The sequence below is a fragment of the Asterias rubens genome, chromosome 9 (genome assembly GCF_902459465.1).
Source record: "Asterias rubens chromosome 9, eAstRub1.3, whole genome shotgun sequence".
NCBI classification, from domain to species: Eukaryota; Metazoa; Echinodermata; class Asteroidea; order Forcipulatida; family Asteriidae; genus Asterias; species Asterias rubens.
The window spans coordinates 8698167-8723678 of record NC_047070.1 but is presented as its reverse complement, the minus strand read 5'-3'; the positions used below and the strand labels follow the sequence as shown (position 1 = coordinate 8723678).

Here is a 25512-nt window from a genome sequence, read left to right as displayed (position 1 = left end):
ACGGTTAGTTGGGTGGCGGTGGGGTAAAAACTATTCCCGGGAAATGGCTCAGTAGTGTGAAAAGGCCTTATGTTCCTCTTATGCAGAAGTACCCCCCTACAATCTAGAGAAGTACCATAGAGTTACACATGTATATACACTGGCCTATATACGCGGCCCCAGCATGCGCGCATGCGGCCATTTTGTAAGTTGACAAAACAGCACCGCACAGCGTGTGTCTGTGCGGCCATTTTGTAAGTTGACAAAATAGCACCGCGTAGCGTTCTCAATAAACACAAATTCCAACGTGTACTTCATTTTCAATGCACGAACAGAATGGCGATCGTGTCTCCTGGCGGTCCTGTCACATTTGTGCAAGCAGCATCACCAGTGCGCCCTCTAGTTCTTATATATAACTCCATGAGAAGTACATACTGAGATTACAAGCACACAGTGGAGACACAAACGAGGGGGGGGGGTCACGATGTGTTATATCGAGCACAAAAGGGGATCTATTGCAGAAGCCCCTTGGCTTCATTTCCCCCTCCCCCCAAAAAACGCACACAAACATACACCAATGATGAAATCAATCTTTCTTTGCAAATTTCATCAGCCGTATCAGCCTCGACGTCCCCAGGCATAATTGACAGAAGAAGAAAAACTATCGTCTTTCCTTTCATTTCTTTTAAATAATAAAATTTAATTCAAGAATCTACTGTCCGAAAAAAAAAAGATGAACTGTTTTGAAAGACGCTCCACCTGAGCTGGTGGTGCAGATTTTCAAAACAAATACAAGACAAATCAAATGAGAAAGAAAAACGGTGGGAAAAAAGAATGAAATCGAAACAAAATCAGACAGTTAATAAAATGTACTCTTCAACGTTGTTCATCGCACTCAATGCTACAACTGTACATTACAATTGGCAATACACAAAGAACCACCCAGTGCATGGTATTTGATATGTAGTCCTGGCTCCATTTAGCTGGGGGCTAAAATAACCGATATTATTAGTCTCAATATTTCGACAGGAGATAATAATAACCCTTCGCAGACACATTACGATTCCGTTATTTTCTGATTTCAAGAACCACCCACTCTTTTGCTTTAATCAAACGGGGGGGGGGGGTACACCAGCTATTGTTCATTCATTCCAAACAAATCTTGAATGAAAGGTATTACTATTTTTGGTTGGCTTCAGAACAACCAATAGTGTCAATGGAATGCCTGAAGAAAAAGCTGGCAAAAAAAGAAGAAGATGAAGAAAAAAGGAAACAAGGTGAAGCTGAATGATAGAGTTTAAAGGAACGTTACAGAATTGGTAAGAAACAAAAATCGTGAAAATCACAGATTTTCATAAAACTTACACGGTCTAATGATGATGATAGTTGAAAACATCCCTTGAAATATTTATGTCTGAAATGTCAATATATTGTCATATATTTTGCGTTTGGAGTTTATCGTTCAGTGAGCGTTTTATTCATTTTTATTTTAGCATCGATGTAATGCAAAATTTGTAATCGGTTTTTCACTTTTCTCTCAGGACCCAAACGGCCGATCGATCTCAAACTTCTACAGGTTTGTTAGTTTATGTATATGGTGGATTACATAAAGTGCTTATACTGCCAGCAACTGTTTTGTTAGCAAAAAACAATTCGGTAATGTTCCTTATAAGTTTCCTCAACCCATGTGAATACTGGCCTCCAAAAGATACAGTGTTGGTACAGCCACATTCAGCCACATAATAAACAAAGCAGGGTTTCCACTTTACTTTTACAGAAAGTGCATACATTTAAGTTACATAAGAAAATAAGAAATCTAAAAAATGAATTAGAACCTAAAATTCTATAAGTAATTCTAAATGGAACCCCCCCGCAACTCTGTGTCAGAAGTACATTTGACAAAGTTTAAAGTTAATGTTTAACAAACAAGCAATGTTTCTTGCTTAAATTTTACAATTCCATTCCTGTTTCAAGCACATGTTTTATCAACAGCGTGGTTCCTTGACTTATTTAGGTAGCGATGAACCATAGCAGCTCATTAAACAACGGCAGATCCTACAGCTTTTGACTAAACATTGACACAAAAAACAAGGTCTACAAAACATGCAGTGGAAAGAGGGTTTTATAGACAGGGGGTATGGTGAACGGTTAACACAGCTGTTCCTCTTCATGTTCAAGAGACTCACTTCAAAAAGGACATGTTCGGCGCCAAAAGGTTCAAGTTTAGATTGCACGGTAGTTGTTTATTTGTGTTTGAGAGAGGCACGGCAAAAGACTGAGGGACAGGTAATGAAACGGCAGAGAGAGAAAATACACAACAATTATAAGATGAGACTCGTATAACAGAGCTGCCTTACATTTGCATCAGGGAGACTTTGTAAACCAACCAGGGAAATTTTCACTCTTGTACAAGAATAACAGAGATATTTTAAATTCAGCACTATATGGGAAACGTTTACAATGTATAATAAGATATGTTAAATTTGCATCGGGGATAAAGAATATCAATTTTGGTTTTTGACCCATACACCGATGTGTGTTAGCACTGTATACTCAGTACTTTCCCGAGTTCTGTAAACAAAAATATCACAGGCATCTTACTCGGGTGGGATTCGAACCCACGACCCTTGTTTTATCCCTATGTTTACAATGTACACACTCAGGGGAATTTTCAAGTTTGCTCATCAGAACATGGAAAGAACAGTTTGTTTTCAGGGCACTTTCTGCAGAATCAGTAAGAGTTGGCAGCTTTGCTAATCTGCTTATAATAATGTTTTAGCTTCACACATTATTCATGCCGGTGACTGAGCTTTTTCAGTCTCTGTCCTTCGGCTAATGGAATAAACTTCCCCCTCATGTAAGAAACTCAACTGGTCTCACTGCTTTTAGAAAGGCCCTAAAGAGCCATCTTTTCGCAGGTGGCATTTAATCCGAGTTTATCCAGTATGTGCCCTCCCCCACCCCTACCCCATATATCTGGCTTTCTCTTCCTTTTTTTTCTTTTTTCGAGCGCTTTGCATCCTCTGGTTAAAGGCGCTTCTATAAATGTCCTGTTTATTATTAGGCGTCCCAAAGCACTGACTATTTTGACAGGTGTTCAGAGCTACTATTTGAACTACATGTACATGTACATGAGACCCATTTATACATGTAGCACATTGTTAAGATTAGCCAACATGATGCAGCGCAATGTGTAGACAACCATTGCAAAAAACACTGCGGCAAACACTTCTCTTCTTTTCTATTAAATCCTCACACAAATCCGCACAAATTATCCAACTGTGTTCATTTTAGTTGATATTTGAAATTTAAGTGATCCCCTGGCTGCTGCTTGCCAGGTTGTATTATAAACTTGGGGCTGATCCCTTGCTACATGGCAATTAAAGATTGTATGGCTTTTGACTGGCACCCCTCGAACCAAATTATAATTATTTACAAAATAAGGACAGTGCCAACATTAGAGCTAGAGAGCTCAACTGATAAAGTGCCCGGCACTTGAATCCCGAAGTTTGTGGTTCAAATCCGGCTCTAGTAAAACAATTTTTTTCTCCCCAAATTATTTAAAATTTACCCAATCAGTTTCTCTTGTGGTGTTTCACTGGATTCTTTAACGTGCATCACAGGAACACACAGTTATGATGGCTTAACATGTCCCAACTGACGGGACAAAAGCAGTTGTGATGAAGTGCCTTGCTCAAGGACACACTTGTGCCATGAGGGGAGAGGGTGCCAAACCCACACTCTGACCACTCCCACTCAGCCGCGCTCAGAGACACAAGTGCCTTGACCGGGGACCCAAATCCCACACCCTGACAAGACCCAAATCCGAGTCTGGTGTACACAGACCACTCAGCCGTTGTCAGAGACACAAGTGGCAAGACCAGGGACCAGATCCCACACCCTGACAACACCAGAACCCAGAGTCTGGTGTACTAGACCACTCGACCATGACACTCCAGGCAGTGAGGGGTATGGAAGAGCCAGTTATAAATATATATAAGTCAGCTGTGGTCAGTAATTGCATGGGAGACCATTCCATGTCGTGGCTGAGTGGTTAACCTAAGATATGAGGATAGTTCACTCGAGTAGCTAACTTTGCTACTAATTTCGTTGCTAGCTAACTAATCGCAAAAATTGTTGACTGTGTGAATGCAAAAGATAGCCAACTTCGCAAGTTCAATGGTGTACATGTAGGAGGATAACAATAAGGAACACACACGAGAGCTGTGGGAACTCTGCTAAGTGAGACAACCCCCCCGAGTCTTAGGAGTGATTCTCAAGAGTCACATTTGAAGGTCTTTGGTTTCATTACCAGAATGATATAAGAATCATACCAACAATAATAGGCTCTTACTAAATCACAACAAATCTTTACAGCAGTTAGGCATAATCATATCATGTTTGCTGCAAACAAAATATTTTTTTCCCTTCTGTTTTCCGCTTTCTCCTGAAGATGATTAGAGCGTACTTATCGAAACATCGAGTTGAAACCAATGGTTCCTTTTCAATGAACATGGTGTTACCGCAAACCTTGCTGTATAATTTCCGTTGTGTTCTGATGAACAGTCAGCGACCAGAAGCAGCTGCAGCACTGCCAGTGTGTCACTCACTCACTCGTCCGCATAGACAGCAAAGGTCCGTCGCGCCTATCTCCTGTGTCCACGTCCTACAGCTTCGTCCCACATGCCGTCAATCACGCTGGGCCGACCCAGTTGTTCTTGCCAGGATGACCTGGGCCAGTGTGTACTACATGTACATGCACCAAAGCTCCATAAACACAGAGTTATCAAAAACTCTTTCTCCATTTATTAGCCTAGTACTGTAAAAGGGCATTTCCATTACTGAACGACAATGTTTAAACAGCGATTCATAAGAAGAGAAAAGCCTAGGAATTCAATGGATCAGAAATTGAAGTCCACAAACAGAACAAAAATGCCTGCAATTCACATGGGAGACACAAAGGGAGGGGGGAAAATGGAACAATACGATGAAATGTTCACAGAGGAAGCGATACAAAATATTGACGTACCTCTTAAAGTCCTCAATCTCTCTTTCTGTCTCATCCATCTCGGCCATGTCTGCGTTCTCCTTTGGCATGAAGATCTCATCTAGTCAAAGAAAAAGAAAAACAGAGTTGAGTTTTCAACGATGAAAACATGTAAGGTTTTTTCCCACATTTTTTTTTAAACCTCAACTCCAATGACTGATCGAGCTTGAACTTTAACTGGTTTCTTACTTCATATAATGTTTGGTTAGGCCTACTTAAAGTGTCTTTGACCAATACTAATGTTACACATCTGCTTAATCTGGAAAAATTACGAGGACGTAAATTAGTCTTTATAGAGATATTCAGACAACAGTTTCTAAACTGTGCAGAGAGATTACAAATTGATTGGGGGTTTCCCTACACAGTGAGTCTTCCTTGGTAAGTAAAAGTATCCGGTTTACATCCATCACACTCGCTCCGTGCAAATTAGCCCAGATACAGAACATGAATGTGTGCATGGCATGAAGATTCGACGCCATTCACATTTTTGGGAGTGGACAGTTTTCATCCATCGATTTTGTCCGTTCACAAATTGATCTTTGCTACATACAAAGGATCTCAATCCAATTACAATCTACTTCTTGATCCTTCAAGCCTTTGCTATGTAAAAGAAAAAACATCTAATTGGATGCTAGGAAAAAAACCTGAAGGAGAGCCTGGCTCGCGACAAAATGCCATCAAAAACACCTGCTGAGTTTCACTCCAAAGTCTACAGAATAATATTCATTACAGGAAGCGGGCAGCATACAGGAATTAAAAACCAACGTCATGACCGCTGTATTAGAGCAAACTTATTTGTTAGCTCAGCTACATGCATGTTCAAATATTAATAAAGAAAGTTTAAGCCAAAGAATCTTCAAATGGCTCAGCTGCATGCGATCTTTTCTTGGCAGAATTTATCCGCTCTGCAGTTTCATCTGCGGAATCAAACCAGGGGCTGTGTTTTCAACCATTCCTGCAAGATCAACTAAAGCCTGGTTTATACCCTTCATGTGCATGCAAATGCAAAGTGAATTTTGGCGTACAAAATTGGCAATGAATAATTTGCAACGGTTGTCAACTCCTGTGTAACATTCGCTGCGAAAACAGCCATGTGACATCAAAATTCGCATTCAAAGGAACTATGAACCGGGCTTTATTGTGCAAAAGATTTTGCGCAAACCATTTCTGCATGAACAACACCACTGATCCCGAATTAGATTCCCACATGTCCATGATTGCTCGATAGCTTCTACTGGCAAAGACTGGGAATGAAAACATCTGTCAACAATCTCTATCCAAAAATAATGTTTACATCTGGCAGAAGAGTGACAAATACTCTTGAAATACTTGAACAACTTTCTGGAGAGAATGTATTGGTTTAGAGAACCAATAATGTAAAGGCCCTGAAACCACTTGTTACGCGGTGACAGCGTCTTCTAGTGTTTTATTTGGGAACATGATTGGGGAAAATACGGAGCAGGGATTTTTATCTCCAATTTCTGGGAAAACAAAGCCGTCCCCCGAACAAATACCGGTTATCCTCGTAGATCCCTTTATTGTCTAACCGTGAATGCTTTCAAAACGTCTGTCAATAGTTATAATTCCCCACGAGATGTTAAGGGAGGAATCCCACGGCGAGGAAAGAAACACCCTGCATTTTTCGAACTAGAGATAATTTCCCTGCATCAAATGGAATTTGGAACCAATGGAGAGCGGTGACAGACAACCTTCGGGATAAACAATTTGCGATGAGAGAGGATTCCTGTCAAACAAAGCTACTTATCCCCCCCTGGATGCCCACATGATTAATGTGTGTAGGTTGTGGGCAAACATTACACAGTGTGGCGGGAGCCGTGACTTGGAAATTATTGGACTTTATTGGACTTTATTGCGCGGTGGATTCTCTCTCTCTCTCCAGAACTCAGGCAGAATGGGAAGCAACTGAAGTGAATGCTGTGAAAACATGAATGCGCGCAAACACAAAACGTAATTCATACATTAGTCAGAACATGGAATGTGCCGTCTGTATGTATTAAATTTGTTCCACTGTCATGGCTGTAATTCTTCAAGCGATATTTCTTCAGTGTCTGTTTGAAAACAGGTAGAAAGTGTCTGGAGCCAGTGTTGATTACATGCTGTACCATTCATTGGTAACAGAAAAAAAAATAGGGCAATCAAATTTCTCATTAAATGAAAAATAGGTCTTGCCAATATTGCTGCTCTACCTTCTGGGACTGACTTAATGAATTGAATTACAAATAGAAAGCATGTCAGGGAAGAGCCTAGGGTAATCCTGGCTCATGACATACGATGTACATGTAACCTGTGACATCACATGTTTACAAACGAGCCACAGATGTCCTCCTGCAGGCACAATTTGTAAACAGCTCAATGGACAAAAACTTACAATTTGACATGTTAGGCAAAATCATGGTATATCAAATAATAAACCACAAGGGAAACTGTTCAAAGCTCTGTTAGGGACCTATATGATGCAAATTTTACGTGAATTGACGTCACAACTCTGTTTTCGCTGCGATGTTTGCAATTCAGTGATGTTCCTTTAAATTAAAATCGATGATATGATGGTTAGTTTCAATGGAATCTACATGTAAGTCACTGACTTCAGGCACTCGTTTGTGATTTGCAGATATTTTTTTTTTTTCCCAGAAGCAGAGGAAAATAGACTACAGGGATAATTGGGAACCATGGCAACCGGAACACAATTAATCAAACTAGTAATGGTCACTCATGAAGCACTGAAAGAAGAGTACGTCGATTTGTGCATGTGAAAAGATATCTGGCAAAACACTTTTCATGTGTACATGATGAATAAATTCAACTTCTCTAATCTAATCCAATGTACATGTATATCTAAGGTGAGTTTTATGTTTTGAACATTTAAAGGAACATGTTGACTCGGATTGGTCGAGTTGGTCTTTGTAAAGCATTTGAAGCCGTTTGTTATGAACTGCATAACATGGTTTATAGATAATTTATCAGTAGATAATAATGATCCACACAAACATGCCTTGAAATTGCACGGTTTTCCATTTATTTTGCGAAGTAACACTGTCCGCCGTTTTGTGGAGTCAAAAGTTTGACTCCACAAAATGGTCGACCGTATTAGACATGTTTGTTTTGTTTGTTTTTTATTTCCAAATATCACAATAAATAATCATAAAACATACAAGAAAAAAAGAACAAAGGGTGATAAGAGGAGGGCACCAGGAAAAAGCCTAGTCTTGTACAGAGCCTGGACGCTTTATAATAATAGTAGACATTCAACTTTCTCATTGCAAAAAAAAAGAAGAGGAAATGGCTGATCAAACCTGACTTTTTGTACAGTGTTTTTCAGTTGTCTATGGCGCTGTTTTTAAAAGAATAACTGTTCTTTTTTTTTTAGGATGAGAAACTTCCAAAAAGCTACCACAGCTGGAAGGGATTATCGCTAAGGATTCAAACCAGGATCCATGTCCAATTAGTTACTTGACATTTAACTACATCTCTAGGTTTCCTTCAAACCAAAGGCCAACTGTCATTAAAATTTACTGCCGAGGACGGAATTTCATAACTTACTATGACAAAAGCAATCAAATCTTGTCGTCGAGTGGACATAATTACAATGCCACAAACGCGCCTGTATGCTTCGTCTTTGAAAGGGCATTTTCTACTTGGTATAGGGGTACCTCAATTCAAATCACTGCTAAAAACATATTTATTCAATTAGTTCTGTTGTTTTCTGCCGCTTTTTGTGTATTGTTGTTTTTCTTGTAAAGCGCTTAGAGACTTTTTGTGTAAAGCGCTATAAAAGCTGTGCATTATTATTATTATTATTTATGAAGAAATTGTAAATTTCTACAAGAGCATTTCTACATGTAGGACACCAAGGCATGGAGGGCATGAAGGCAAACACCCCTGTTGCCTCTGTGAAGTATCAGGCCTGCATGAAGCATGCATTGCTATTCACTGGTGCCTGGCACATGTTACTTTACAGTGGACAATCTCACAAAAAAAGCCGCATTTGATACCCAAACCTACATCCCTATTGACTGTAAAGAGGTAACCCTGTTTCAGCCCTAGGAGTTGGTGGCAACGGCTTTTGTAAAAACAATAATTTTAGCCCACACCTTGAAGTGGCCTTCAGGCCTTGTGTGTCTGGCGACTTGTATAAAATAAAATAAAAATAAAAAAAATAGTCTAACAGATAAACAAGGAAGGTAGCACTTGAAGATTAAATAGTTACATAAACAAATGCATGGGCTTTCAGACCTGTGTATTTTTTTTTGAAAGGGCAAGGGCACCAAGGCATTTTCTCCTAAAGGGCACCCTATGAGGAAATTGTATTATTTTACTGGAGCATTTCAAGGGCCCCCAAGGCAATGACCCGGGGGGGGCATGGAGGCAATCGCCTCCACTGCTAATCGCATCCATTGCCTCCATGAAGTATCAAAGCCTATAAACTTACATGAAATCAGCAGACAATACAACAAAATAGCCGCCTAATTGATATAGCAAAGAAGGTAGTCTCATAGCGCTTTAAGACTAAATAATTACATAACAAAAACTGCATGGGCTTTCGTAGCAACAACTACATGTACTCCATCAGATGAAATGAAGGGCACAAGCTAAGCACATGTAATATGACAAGAAGGTGATGGGTGAATAAATCCATTCATGTACAGTACATGTATATGTACTTGGCCTGTCCCCTCCATTGGATTTGATGAAGTAGGAAATCAGTACTGCCATATTAGACGGCGGTCTTACGTAGACCAGCAGGATGAATTGATTGTAATTTTGATCGTATGAGGACGCTTTCAACGGCAAACTTCCTGGGGTCGGCTTCACAAAGAGTTAAACTTAGGACTAGTCCTAGGAGATATTAAAAACGTATGGCTAGTCCTAAGTTAGGACAAGTAACTCAACCTAGCTAGAGATAAGACTAGTCTTAACTCTTTGTGAAATCCACCCCTGGCACCAAAACAACAGTTTTATATTTGCGTATGTTGTTTTCAATGGTCAAATAAGTATGAAAATTAATAATTTGTTTACCCCTTGCTTTTTGCTGTGTGCTTTCTTACTCTCTCCCTCTCTCTCTCTTTCTCTATTCATGTATTTCCACTTGACTGCTTTATGTTACATTTACCGGTAGGTACCTGTTCATGTTTGTTGTGTTGTCATTTAGCCTTTGAGAAAGACTCTGCTAGGCTTAAAAAATCAGGCCATTAACTATTTTTTGTAATACTACTAACAGCGCACAAAAACCTGTTCGCATCATGTATAGTTGGGGCACACACGCCCTCATGCAGTCAAACATACTGTAAATTAAAAAAAGCCTTGATTAAAAAGATCTACTCACCAATGGAAGCATTAGGATTTTCAGAAGAACTCCTTTTCTTTTTCTTCTTCTTCAGACTGCCGTTGCTCATCGCCTGAGAGTCCCCACCAATGCCGTTAATGGCCGCCTTGTCCTGTTTAGGGACAGATGACTGACCGTCTGCCTTCTTGGATGGTTGTTGTTGTTGTTGACACTGGGTGGGCGTCTTCCCCATGACGTGATTCTTCTCCTTTGGATCTGCTCTGTGCTTGAGGTCCTCTTTCTGTTTGTGATGGTTCTCATGCTGGCTTTCTGGTTGTTGCTTCTTAGTGCTGCCCTTTGTTGGGTTGGCAGCAGTGGGTGCTGCGGCGGTCTTCTTGGATGGGACGTTGCTGTCGCCGCCACCGCTGCTCTCCGTGCTTTTCTTGATGGTTAACTTGCCATTCTGCTGCAGATTGTTGGTACAGTTGCCGTCCTGCTCTGCGGTTTGCTTTGGTTTGGCTTGATGCTGCTGTTGGTTCTTCTGATTCTTCTCTGATTGTTTATTGTGCTGCTGTGCCGCTGTTGTTGTTAAGTTGTCTTGCTTCAGACCCTGCTGTTTATTCTTTTCTTTGTTGGCTGAAGCCTTTGTGGAAACATTGGGTTTTTCACTGGGGACTGCCTGATGCTGTTGTTTGGTTGCCTGGTGTGCTGCGACCTGCTTAGTTGGAGACTGTCGACTAGCGGACTGCTTCAGTTGCACCGAGGCAGTACACGTACCATTGCTTTGGCTGCTTTTCTGCTGCTGCTTAGGACCCTGTTGTTGCTGTTGCTGCGGATGCTGCAAGACACCATCTCGCGTGCCTTTCTTTTTTATCTTTAATGACGGAGCCTCTGTTTTGCCATTTTTCATCTGCTGCTTCAGTTGCTGCTGCTTTAATTGCTGCTGTTTTTCCGCTCTGTCACGCTCCCGTTGCTTCTGTAGTAGTTTCACAGCTGCAGCTGCTGCAGCTTCCTCTTTTCGCTTTTCTTCTTCCCTCGCTAGACCTCTCAAGACTTCTTCTAGCTCGTCGTGTTTAGCTTTCTCTTCAGCCTGAAAAATAGAAGAACCAAGTTGCTGGGTGATATCTCAGATTTGCGTCAGAACCAACATATCTCATTGCTAGGATTAGTACCAAATGACCCTTTAAAAAACGATAAAGGTAAGATTTTCAAGTAAAGTTTTTGGATAATTATTATAAATTTTACGAATAGGCCTAGCATTGATAATATATATAACGCATCAAAATTGCAGTACATAAGCTGAATTACATTGATATTTACAAGATTAAAAAGAGGGATACAAAAATGCAAAAGGCAATCATTATTCGCATAAAAATTAAAATTCAAACAAAGTGACTCAACAAATACATAATTATAGAAAAGGCAAATACAATTCAAAAAGGCAAATAAAAGTAGAAAAGACAAAAACAAGTAGAAAAGGCAAATATACAAAAGGCAAATATACAAGTAGAAAAGGAAAATACAAGTAGAAAATGCAAATAAACAAGTACAAAAGGCAAACAATATAATGCAAGGAGAAAATAAGACACCAAGGCAAACACCAAGTGCTCCTTTGGATGCAATGTTGGGGAATAACAAATACTATGCAAAACAATCCTCAAGAGATGTGGAACGATACTTATGCCACATATGTCAATCCTATATTGAGGTTCATTAAACACAAAATGTATTCCAGTTTTCCTTCATAGCATACGGGGCACTATTTCATAAAGCTGTCAAGCAAAAAATACTGCTAGGCGAGTTTCTTTGCTAAGCAAGAAATAAGTGGGGTGCCAGTCGCAGCAGTGGTAACTGTTGGTATTCTGGCTGGTAAGCTTGTTTAGCTAAGCAATATTATTTATGCTTAGCAAGTTTTTCTGCTGACATACTTTATGAATTTGGGCCTTGGCGTTATGGTTTGAACCAGCAAGGACACCAGAAATGGCACGAGATTTTACAACAAATAATGCACAGTTGTTCTTCAGTCATAAACTTTCAATTCAATTCAAATCAGTTTGAATCCCATTCATCTCTATACGTGTACCGACATAACAAAAAGAGATACAATATACAAGGTAATAAAAGAACAGAATAGACAGCGTTACTATAGGCTGGAAAATGAGGTAGATGAAGCTTGAAGTGAACAGCCTGTGGAAGGACAGAGACAAGGCAAATGGACAAACATAGCATGTAGTACATTGGAAAGAAATGAGCAAATACAATTTACACATCACAACAATTAATTCAGAGAGGGCACCACCATTTGTTCAGGGCTCAAGATAATTGTACAAGCCCACTTTAAACACATCGCTGAACAATTTAAGGCCAAGCAACAATGTTGGAGATTACCAGTCATAGATGGTACAGATGTGAAATGGTGCTTCTGCTGGTAACCTTATCTTGGTAAGCATAATTTTGTTGTGCTCAGCTGCATAAAGCAGATGTACGAAAATCATGATCTGCAGTTCTATTTTATAAAAAGATACACTTCAATGAAGGGCATAAAAACTAGTTAAGCAAATCAAAAACTCAACAAATGAAATCTTGTTGTTTGGGTTTTTGTTGTTTTGTTTTGTGTTTTTTTTTTTTTTTTTTTTTTTTGGGGGGAGGGGAGGCCTAAATCACCGACCTTCCTCTGTTTCTGCCGATGTCTCTTTGCAGCTTTTGTCTTAGCGTTGGTCTTCTCCCGTTGCTTCTCACCGTTGATGAAAGACACCAAGTCTTCTAGCGTCCTGTCATCTTCGAGGTCCAGATGGTCAAACTGGTCGCACTCGTGGTTGTGATCGGCAGAGGAAGGGGACTGGTCCTTGGGCTGCTCAAGACAAGAGAGAAATACAGAGAAATACAGAATTATCAATCTTGCTGATGTAGAATTATTTTCGGGAAGCTGAGATGTTTGTAAGGAATGAAATGTCCCTGTGATCAGGGCAATAATGTTGGAAGTGCTTTGAGACATGGTGTAAAAAGCGCTATATAAAAAACAAATATAATTATTATTATTATTTAAATTATTTAAAGGCACTGGACACTATTGTTTATTACTCAAAATAGTTATTAGCATAAAAACGAGCAATGGAGAGCTGTTGATAGTATACAACATTGAGAGGAAACGGCTCCCTCTAAAATAACATAGTTTTTGAGAAAGAGATATTTTCTCACTAATAAAAGACTTTTCTTAGGCATCTAAAAACCACATAAATTTGTGTAACAAGCGTGTTATTTCTTTCATTCTTCTCTTGCAACTTCGATGACCAATTGAGTAACAAAAATGCTATCAATTAAACCATTTCTTTCACATTGTTTGACTCAGAACAAAAAGAATGCAGGTTATAAATTTAAGAACTGTTTAATATTAAAGCGAATTTTTGTCATTCAATTTAAATATTTTAATACCCTAGGAAAAAATGAAAAATGAGGGTCAAGGTGAGTAAACAGAAGGGGGGTAATTTTATGCAGGCATGATATCTCGCCCTTGAAACAAAAAGTAGAACAAAGGGCTAGCATACATGCGTTCTTATGCTTTAGCCTTTTGTATAGTTTTTGTTGCTTTCTCTGCAAAGCATGACTATTTGAATTGGATGAAATTTGTATATGGGCCGACTGTATTGTAGGGTGTGTTTTTTCAACAAAATAGAGAATGAAAGTTACAATTGTCTTCCGAAAAGAAAACCCAAGCAAAAGCTTTTACTTGAAAAAAAAAATACAAATGCTAAAAACAAACTACAAAAGATTAATCATGCCAGCTTAGCATTGATTGATCTTTCCCGCGGAAAGTAAAATGTTTGTCAACATTCAATCAGCACGAATGATTTGCAGGCCCTGGATGCTGGCTCGGTATCCCTAATGCAAGCAACTGCTTTACTCCCGAGACAGCGGATGTAAAGAACCCCAACCTGATTAGATGGGCAAAGCTTCATCTCCCGCTTGTTGCAAACCTGTTTAATCCATCGCGCCTCCACAGTCACTAGGGACCACGCCACGTTACTCTGCTCCCAATTTTACAGAAATATCACAACAGGACGCTAAGTGGTTCTCTTCTAAAAAAAAAAAGGCTCTTGCTTTTTTAATCTTTGCTGATTCGGGATACCGGCAGAAAGAATTAAGCCTTCGGGGTGAGTGACTGCGAAATGATAATAATCAAGATAAGAATCGCCACTGTACAAGTACAGGTAGTTGTACGCAGTGTCACACTATACAGTACGTCTGGAGTCAATCCAGCGTACTGAAGATAGGATTAACAGAACGTTTCAAAGAGGAGCTCCAAGGTCAAATTGAGTTTTGTGATTCACTCATTTACCAATACATTATACCGACAGGCCTGTGTGCTTGCTTCGTTTTTGAAAGGGCAATGGCACCAAGGCATTTTCTCCTTGATAAAGGGCAACCTACATTATGAGGAAATTGTTCATTCCTACAGTAGCATTTAAAGGGCACCAAGGCAATGACCAGGGGGAATGGAGGCGATTGCCTTCGTTGCCTCTGTGAAGTATCAGGCCTGCATAGAGTCCTTAATGAAAACAAGAACAAATAACAAGTCTCTATGTTAAAATAGTGTAAAATGTTTGATACCCTTCTGAAAGTGCAATTTTTCACGCTATTTCGAGTGAAAACCACGCTATTTCGATTGATACTTGTGTGGATCAGTATATTCTACTTTTAAAATATCTTTCTAATCATATGCATTTTATAACAAACGGTTACAAACGCTTTTCAAAGACCAACTCGTCTGAACCAAGGCAACGTGTCCCTTTAAGACAAAATTGTCTTCTACTCAGAAAGGTTGTGGTATTGGCAAAATCGAGCAAGAAGGTCAGATAAACTAGCACTCAATTTAACAATCCACATTTATTTCCAAAGAATAGTATGGCTTTTGTAGAGACTTTTTACACTGAAGCTTATCAATTTGGTGAAACACTTTGTTAATCCAGTGCCTTTAACATCGAGCCAATAACCTCTCAACCGAAGATATCAAGCAGTCCTTTTTGTTTTCCCTCCAACAAGAACACCTTTTAAAATTAGATAACTTATTTGTTAAGCTTTCAAGTATAAGTCTCCTACCAAAATTTAGGGGTGTCTCTCACGAAAAAACAATTCCAGCCTTGCAACAGTTCTGGGATGTGAGCCTGTGTTGGACTTCAATTGGTCATTGAAGTTGCAAGAGAATAATAAAAGGAAAAAAACACCCTTGTTGCACGTATTAGTGTGCATAGACCTTATCGCAAATACCAATGCGCAAGCGCAGACTGTTGAATGAGGTGCATTGTGGGATATATATGGATCAAATTTGGATACCAGCAAGACCACAATGCACCTAATTCCAAACTTTACGCGCGCGCCCCGGTATTTGCGAAAAGGTCTATTCAGATGCCTGTTTCTCACAATTTTGGATACTGTCAACAGCCCTCCATTGCTTGATGTTTTGTAAGTTTTTTTGCTGACAATTATTTCAAGTAATTACAGTGCCTTTAAAGCATTCCAAGAGGGCATACCGTGTAGTAGTTAAAAATGAAAAACTAATAAATGACAAGGGAAATCTGTAATCAGGGAGAATTTTCAAATGTGTTCATCAGAACATGCAAAGATTGGGGTGTCTTTTCTCAGGGAACTTTCTGCAGAATCAGGAAGAGTCGGCAGCTCAGCCAAAGTCTCTACAAGCACTTACCCTCTGTTTCCTGTCTCTAAGCTTCAGTCTTAGCCGGTCTCGATTCTCTGTGTAGTTCCGACTAGTTGGTGCAGGCTGTGGCTGTGGATAGTATCAAGAAACCCTCATGAAGATCATTAAAGACACTGGACACTATTGGTGATTGTCAAAGACTAGCCTTCACAGTTGGTGTATCTCAACATATGCATACAATAACAAACCTGTGAAAGTTTGAGCTCAATCGGTCATTCGGAAGTTGCGAGATATTAATAAAAGGAAATACATCCTTGTAACACGAAGTTGTGTGTGTTTAGATGGTTGATTTCGAGACCTCAAGTTCTAAATCTGAGATCCCGAAATCAAATTCGTGGAAAATTACTTCTTTCTCGAAAACTATGGCAATTCAGAGGGAGCCGTTTCTCACAATGTTTTATACTATCAACCTCTCCCCATTACTCGTCACCAAGAAAAGTTCTATGCTAATAATTCTTTTGAGTAATTACCAGTAGTGTCCACTGCCTTTAAAGGCCTCCCTTTTTTAACTTGAAGTCCAGGTAAATTCTTAATAAAACATCATGCAACATTTCAACATTTACACAAAAAATTATAGTTAGTGGCCTGACGGTTTGAACCTATCAGACTATTATTTTGTCCAGCCTCAGTTTGGTTACAATGAGTTGAAATGGAGTAAAATCAAGATGGCCACACCATGATAAAGACATAGATATTCACCCCTCCATGGCCAAAGAGTTCACAGTAGCAGCAGTCACACCAAGACCCTGAATGGTCAATCCAACTAACCACTCCCTCTACCCTAACCCTCCTACTCTTAAACTCACCCCGCCATGGCCAAAGAATTCACAGTAGCAGCAGTCACACTAAGACCCTGAATGGTCAATCCAACTAACCACTCCCTCAACCCTAACCCTCCTACTCTTATACTCACCCCGCCGTGGCCAAAGAATTCACAGTAGCAGCAGTCACACTAAGACCCTGAATGGTCAATCCAACTAACCACTCCCTCAACCCTAACCCTCCTACTCTTATACTCACCCCGCCGTGGCCAAAGAGTTCACAGTAGCAGCAGTCACACCAAGACCCTGAATGGTCAATCCAACTAACCACTCCCTCAACCCTAATCCTACTACTCTTATACTCACCCCACCGTGGCCAAAGAATTCACAGTAGCAGCAGTCACAGTGTTTGGACTCTCTCTCCCGGTTACCATTTGCACCTCCTCGGTCTTCGTAGCATCCCCCATACATGTCATCATCATTTATGAAGTTATGCGTTTCGCAGTCAGGATCACTGTGAAAACAAAGTATAGCAACATTTCTTGATAATGATTACAATTACTCTATGATGAGACAACATTTTCGTAAACCTGGTTTATGAATGAGACAATGGGTAGTTTTCTGATGAATACCCATAAAATCCTGCATGTCGTGCGCACAGTTGCATTTGTAAACAACAAATATTTATAAAAAACAGTGTACATTTGGAACCTGTGACAATGTCATCTTGATTTCCATACTAGTCTATCCTATGGATTTGGGTTTGATGTCACACCATGTAATATAACTATTTTCATGGAGTAGAACTTAGGAATTATCCTGCTCGGCTCTGAACTGGCTTGTCTTGCTGTCTATCAACACTCCCGGAGTGTTAAAAGGTAGTGTAGGTCTGTTAAGTTCTGTTTAAAACTAAATTCTATTCTGCGCCAGCAGATAATCAGCGGGACAACTTCTTTCAGCAGATATTGCATAGAGTTGTTCCCTACTTCAGGCATAATATTTAGTCCTTCGAAAAAACTCGGAACATTTTATTGAGTATAGGTACACGTGGAGTAAGATTTAAAGACAGTGAATACTATTGGTAATTGTCAAAGACCAGTCTTCTCACTTGGTGTATCTCAACATATGCATAAAATAACTAACCTGTGAACATTTTAGCTCGATTGGTCGACGAAGTTGCGAGATAATAATGACAGAAAAAAACACCCTTGTCACAAGAAGTTGTGTGCTTTCAGATGCTTGATTTCGAGACCTCAAATTCTAAATCTGAGGTCTTGAAATCAAATTCATGGAAAATTACTTCTTTCTCGAAAACTACGTTACTTAAGAGGGAGCCATTTTTCACAATGTTTTATACTATCAACCTCTCCCCATTTCTTGTTACCAAGTAAGGTGTTATGCTAATAATTATTTTGAGTAATTACCAATAGTGTCCACTGCCTATAACAGACACTTCCAGGATATTTTTAAACAGTTTTGCAAGGGTAAAAAAACATAAATCAGACTTAAGTTGGTTGGAAAAAATATCATGCCTGTTACATGTACTTATGTTGCAGCAGTAACAAATTTTCAGTAGGACTTTGGGGTCTGTTTGTTTGTTTGTTTTTTGTTTGAATGATCTTCCCATCAAGGGAACTCGGCAAACTCCCACATGGGATATAAACACCAAGCTGGCAACAGCCAATCTCTCTCATACAAACATTGGTTTAACGTCTATGATTATCAATTACACATATCAAGAAATTGTGATTCAGTAACTAGACGACAATATTTATTCTAGTCATTGTGAAATCAGTGGTTAGCTTGGGGATGCGAACCCACAACCTTGTGATGGCAAAGTCCGGCAGTCTAACCACTTGGCCACAGGTCTAAGGTTCATTACCTGCACACACTGGCTGACGTTGGAGTGCTGGTGGCTGTCTGCATTGCGCTAGTACACAGGCCGGTCTGGGGATCTATCACCCCTGCACTGGAAGAATGGCCATGGTGAATACAGGACTGCAGAGGTCTCTCATCAACACAGTCTGAAAAGGCAATTTTGAAGAAGAAAACAAAAAAGTAATTACTTGACTTGCTTTTGATTTCGTACCCCATCACCCAGAGGAAGGGTTACAAAAATATACAAATTACATTTTACATTGTGACAAAGGAGTAGGCAAAAGCCTCGTTAAACCATCCACAACCATTAATATACATGTACTTGGTTTGCTAAAACGCTGACTGCGAGCGAGCCACCAAAACGACATAGATTCTCTCTTGACCAATCAATCAAACAAACTAGCAATATATCTGCTCCTGGCAACAGGGTGAAGTAAGACTAACAATGCATTTCTCGATTGATGTCCCTAAAACAATTCAAATGTTTCCATGTGGAAAAATTTGAAAAGTGCAAATATCTAAGAAAGCACGATGAAATCGAGAACAAACTCACCCGTTGCTAAGCCCAAGTTTGCATCGACCCTGACGATATCCTCTTCAGTTTTCTTCTTTTTGCTGCCCTGGGGCGGTGCGTCTCCACCTCCATGCATCCCGTTGGACATGATGCCTGTATGCCCCAACTGACTGCACTGCTGTTGGTATGCCTGCATAATAGCACTTGTCGTGGATGGTGTCTTGGAGGCGGCCAGGGAGTGTTTGGCACAGCGGTCGGCCCCGTTGCTGTCAGCTCTGGATTTTTTTGCACTATCTGTGGATGAGGAAGAGGACTGACTGCTGTGGTGATGGTGGTGGTGCTGCGCCACCTGTTCCTTCGCCGTTGTCGCTGCAGACGTGCCGTTTGTAGTTGCTTCAGCACACACATGATTAGCTTTCTTCTTACTCGCGCCAGCCTCCTTCTGCAACTTCCCCGCATGCTGCTTGCAGGGTTGCTCTGGCGCTGACATGTTTAGTGACGGCGCCCTCTCTGCCGCAGCCTTACAGTTGGACTGATGGAGTGCCGCTCGCACACTCTGCAGTAGGTCGGGATCGGTGTTGTTCCCGCTGTAGCCCCTAGAGTTAAGCATCATCTTAGCACTCTCAAAGGCACCGCTCTTCCAATCGCCGTACGCATTCCCCAGATGATCCCGTAGTGAATCTTGGGAATCCACGTTCAGCTGGAAAGATGTTTGCTGCAACGGCGGCTGCGGCGACTGCTGCTGCTGCTGGGGTAACTGCTGCTGCGGACACGTCGTCACTTTGGTCGTTTTCTGCGAGGTTAGGTTATAGAGGTGCGGATGAATGAAGGGATGCTTGGCTGTAATGCCGTGATGACTGAGATCCAACGGTTGATGGTTCGGTAGGTTGGGATAGAAGAGATAGGACTGGGGTTGAGAGGTCAGGTCGAGCTTGTCGGCGACAGTACCCGTCCCAAACGTAGAGGAGAGGACCTTATGACTCTCCGTGCACGCTCTACAGGAACAAGAACGATTCCCGGATTCCTGAATAATAAAAATGTTTAAATAGCATATTAGAAATGTAGAGGAATTAAATACTCTGCAATCGGCACGCAAGGGAAGTCTTTAACCATTACCTTGTGTAAACAATGTAAGTTATTTGTAAATCTGTGAACTTTTAATTTTTGTTCTGTTCAGAAAGTTTCCAATGGCTTTAAAAGAGTGTAATTCCAACACTCTAAAATCGACTTTAGATCAATTTTACCTTGTAACCCAATTTCACCACAAATGAAAGAAATATAATATGCAAATGCTCAGCTTGCTTTCAATTTGTTTATCCCCCCCCCCCCCCCCACCCATAGAAAAAAAACCACTGTAGGTAAAGTGTAGAAACAACTGCAAGAGAAAATCTACAGAGCTTGTCAGCTCAAACCCCAAAGCAGCTGGCGCAAGGAACAAAGGTCAAAGGTCAGCAAGGGAGTCAAAGGTAGATCTCATATTTGTATACCGTAAACCATGTGTTATTGTCCATAATGTCCTTTAATAATGTCTGTGTCCTAAATTGTGGCATCAGGAGATTAACTTGATAATAATTTAGTTTACTTTTTATGAACTCAATCAGGGGATGCTACTTTTTTGTTGCCTTCCTAGTATTTCTTTTTCGTTCTTTTTTTACCAGTGAAATTAATAAATTAAATGAAATGAAAAGGATGTGACCCTTACCTTAAGATTGCCATCTCTTGCCGCTTTCTTGGAGAGGCTACTGCCGTCTCCATTCACCCTCCTCTCTGTCTTGTCTTTGCCCTCCTCCTCCGTGCCTGCATTGTGGGTTGGCGACGGGGAAGTCTCGGATTCTAGATCGTCTGAGTCTTCCGACTCCTCGCTCCTTGGAGAACTGAACCTGGAGGAGATAATAAGATCCAGGATGAGATGAGGGCAAGTATGACGCCGAAGGCCCATTCTACCTCTGTACATAACCTCTTACCGGAAGCCTTATATTGCCTTGAGATGAGGTTTCAAAGAGGAGGCAAGTATGAGCCCCGAGGCCTATTCTATTTCTATTTATAACCTCCTACAAAAGGCCTAATACTTCTTTGAAATAAGGCTTGAAAGAGCAGGCAAATATAGATTAAACTTAAAGGCCCATTCTATTTCTATCCATAACCTGACTACAGAAGGCCTAATACTTCCTCGGGCTAAGGTTTCAAACAGAAGGCTTGCATGGCCCTGAAGGCCCTTTCCCAGGACTCTCCTTGCTACAGTTGACTGGTCAGGGCTTTCAACACATAACAACTACATGTACCAACAGGGGCATGTTGCCACCTGCTCATGGGGCTACTAGTTTTTTTGTTTGTTTTTGTTTGGGTTTTTTTTAGTTTGTTTTTTATGCAAGTCGCCAGACACACAAGGCCTGAAGGCCACTTCAAGGTGTGGGCTACAATTATTTTTGTCCAGAGGCCTATGCCACCTACTCCTAGGGCTGAAACAGTCCATTTTACAGTCCATACGGATGTAGGCATTGGTATCCTGGCTGGTAGAGCAAAATGCACTACCTTCCCAGCTTTTTACAAAGCAGTTATGTAATCTATTAATCGTTGCAGTACCCGCTGCTAGAAATAGGATTCAAACTGCCTCTAGCTACTGGGCACTCCGGGTGGTCTAGTTCGAAAGACTCAGCTCAAGGATTGCAAAGGTCTTGGGTTTGAATCCCACCAGAGTAATATGCCTGTGATGTGGTTCACAAAACTCAGGGAAACTACCGAGTATACAGTGCTAATGTGCCTTGTACAAGGAAACAAAGTGTCATAACCGAGATTCAAACCAACATAACACCAGAGCTTGGGTCCGGTGAACTAGCCACGACACCCCATTATTGTTATCAAAGAAACAAAAATCGTGAAGATCACAGATTTACATAAAACGTACACGGTCGAAAGATGATGATAGTAGAAAACATCCCTTGAAATATTTCTGTCTGAAATTTCATATTTGGTGAGAAATCAATAATCTAATTTCACGGAGTTTATCGCTCAGTGAGCGTTTTAATCATTTTTGTTTTTGGATCGATGCAATGCAAAATTTGCAATCAGTTTTTCACTATTCTCTCGTGACCAAGATGGCCGATCGATCTCGAACTTCACCAGGTTTGTCAGTTGGTGGACATGTATGTGTATGGTGGATTACATAAAGTGCTTACACTGCCAGCAACTGTTTTGTTAGCAAAAACCTATTCTGTAATGTTCCTTTTAAACTGATAATGAGTATTAATTTTGGTTTTTTACCCATACACCGATGTGTGTTAGCACTGTATACTCAGTACTTTCCCCGAGTCGTGTGAAAAAATATCACAGGCATATTATACTCGGGTGGGATTCGAACCCACGACCCTTGCAATTCTAGAGCAGTGTCTTACCAACTAGACTACCGAGGTTGCCCGGTAGCTAGAGGCAGTTCGAATCCTGTGTTTTGGCAGCGGGTACCAAACGATATAATCGATGTTAAATTTGCATCAGGGATAAAGAATATTAATTTGGGTTTTTACCCATACACCGATGTGTGTTAGCACTGTATACTCAGTACTTTCCTGAGTCCTGTGAAAAAAATATCACAGGCATGTTACTCGGGTGGGATTCGAACCCACGACCCTTGCAATTCTAGAGCAGTGTCTTACCAACTAGACTACCGAGGTTGCCCGGTAGCTAGAGGCAGTTCGAATCCTATGTTTTGGCAGCGGGTACCGCAATGATATAATAGATTTGCATCGGGGATAAAGAATATTAATTTTGGTTTTTACCCATACACCGATGTGTGTTAGCACTGTATACTCAGTACTTTCCCGAGCCCTGTATAATTTATTTATTTTTTTTTATTAAAAAAAAGTATACAATATACTGAGTATACAGTGCTTACACACATAGGTGTATGGGTAAAGAACCAAAATTAATATTCTTTATATCCGATGCAAATTTAACATCTATTAAAACTGATAATTCATACCCTGATTGTGTGAGGTCACCCCGTGAGAATATCGGCGGCACACCATCGCTATCAGATGAACATTCATACGAGCATTCCAACGAGGATGATGATGAGGATAGATCGGGAGGGTTGATTGACTGAAGGTACGTGTCGAGAGCCGAAAGCTGCGCTGGATTGGCACCGTCTAGATTCTTCAAACCGTACTCCTCGTATAGGTCAGGAGTCAGGAGACTAGACGTTAGTCTGGCGATGCTGCACTCATCACATGGGCACCTGGGAATTAATATCAATTATTGTGGGGTTAATGAAAGTAAAAAAGATACTTTTTGGGGTCTTGGGGTTGCCATTAGTGACAGGGTTATCCTGTGTTTATGTACCTTTTATTGTAAATATAATACATTTTTATCTTCTCTATTTTTCTAGGTTTGGCTGGGGAAAAAAATCATAATTAATAAATAAAAATGTACCCAGTCAGTTTGTGATGTGGTTTATAATTCAAATAATATCGTAGTCTTATCAGATACACAGTATGTGATACTACATGGATTTCTAGAATGAAAATATAAAGTTGGTTAATCATCTGAACTACTTTTCTTTTGAAACTCCCCTTAAATAAGCGGTATGTTTTGACAAATGTACTTAAAGACACACAGACACTATTGGTGATTTTCAAAGACTCAGTCTTCTCAGTTGATGTATTTTAACATATGCACAAAAATAACAAACCTGTGAAAATTTGAACTCAATTGGTCATTGAAGTTGTGAGATAATAATGGAAGAAAAAACACCCTTGTCACACAAAGTTGTGTGCTTTCAGATGCTTGATTTTAAAATCTAATTCTAAGGTCTCGAAATCAAATTCGTGGAAAACTATTTCTTTCTTGAAAACTACGTCACTTCAGAGGGAGCTGTTTCTCAAAATGTTTTATGAGTAATTACCAAGTGTCCACTGCCTTTAAAGACACTGGGACACTATTGGTGATTGTCAAAGACTAGTCTTCTCAGTTGATGTACCCCAACATTTGCACAAAAATAACCTGTGAAAATTTGAAATCAATTGGTCATCGAAGTTGTGAGATAATAATGGAAAAAAAAACACCCTTGTCACACGAAGTTGTGCTTTTTCAGATGCTTGATTTTAAAATTTTATTCTGAGGTCTCGAAGTCAAGTTCGTGGAAAACTACTTCTTTCTTGAAAACTGCGTTACTTCAGAGGGAGCTGTTTCTCACAATGTTTTATACTATCAACAGCTCTCCATGGCTTGTTACCATGTAAGTTTTTATGTCAACAATTTATTTAGTAATTACCGATAGTATCCACTGCCTTTGTTGGGATCCTTGAAACCTCACTTGATCCCATGAGTGATTATACTAGGACCCTTTCTCACTCTAAAAGAATCCAACACCATGGTACTTCAACACCCAAACTGCAGTACACTGAGTATGGTGGTGTGTCTGAACCCATGTTAAGAATTATCAGTTTTCTAGAGTAGATGGATTTTGATGGATTGGGGATGGTTAGGGTTTTAATGAAAAAGGGGTCTCGAAATCAAGCATCTGAAAGCACAAAACTTGTGCTACAAGAGCAATTTTGCTTCCATTATTCTGTGGCAACTTTGACGACCAATTGAGCTCAAATTTTCACAGGTTTGTTATTTTAGGCTTATGTTGAGGAACACCAAGTGAGAAGACTGGTCTTTGACAAATACCAATAGTGTCCAGTGACTTTAAAGGTAAAGACAAAAAATAATAAAGGCCAGGCACATACTATCAAAGAAGAAGAAGAAGGATCAAATTCATAACAACAGTTCAGCTTTAACATGTTTTCAGAAAAAAAAAAAAAAAAAAATGTCAAATGCTGTTTCTTTGGAAATGATTGGAAGTTACTTCAGCGATATTTTTATGGCTGGTTCAAAGAATCCCTTTAGTTCTTTAAGGAGGAATATGAGGAATAAGTGTCTCACCTTTTTTTGCATGTAGATCCCTTGTGTTCTGCCTCACCACCATTCAGTAGCCGCCCCAGCACACCACTTGCCGTTCGAGACTTGACAGAGTTGGCTGCCTCTTTGCCCACATGACCAAGATGTGTCTTGAGCCCGCTGTGGTCTGCGAAGATCTTCTGCGTCTTCAGAAACTCCCAGTCTACCCCAAGTGTTTGCTGTTTGGTCTTTAGACAATCCTGCAAAGGTATTTCTTTTGTTAAGCCCGATTCACACTTCTTAAGAATGCGAATGTGACACTATTTTTGACGTCACAGCCTTGTTTTTTGCTATGAATTTTTTTGCAGGAGTTGAGTGTATTTCAACTGATGCAAAATATTTGTTGAGAATTTGTGACGTCAAAATTCGTATTGTATTCAAGAAAACTTGTCTTGAAGG

At 40.2% G+C, this 25512-nt stretch overlaps 1 protein-coding gene across 2 annotated transcripts in view; it reads right to left on the bottom strand.

The window, feature by feature from the left end:
• The window catches only part of LOC117294463 (protein FAM193A-like), a 52580-nt gene that overhangs the window by 3669 nt on the left and 23399 nt on the right, over positions 1-25512 (bottom strand). The window contains exons 9-18 of one of the 2 annotated variants that reach the window (XM_033776875.1): positions 25099-25313; positions 23153-23407; positions 20879-21056; positions 19216-20200; positions 18667-18808; positions 17151-17298; positions 16012-16092; positions 12979-13161; positions 10371-11400; positions 5009-5087 (exon numbers count right to left, since the gene is read on the bottom strand). In XM_033776875.1, coding sequence (XP_033632766.1) covers positions 5009-5087; positions 10371-11400; positions 12979-13161; positions 16012-16092; positions 17151-17298; positions 18667-18808; positions 19216-20200; positions 20879-21056; positions 23153-23407; positions 25099-25313 — 3296 coding nt within the window. The remainder of the gene's footprint in view (positions 1-5008; positions 5088-10370; positions 11401-12978; positions 13162-16011; positions 16093-17150; positions 17299-18666; positions 18809-19215; positions 20201-20878; positions 21057-23152; positions 23408-25098; positions 25314-25512) is intronic. The other variant, XM_033776876.1, reaches the window with a different exon arrangement.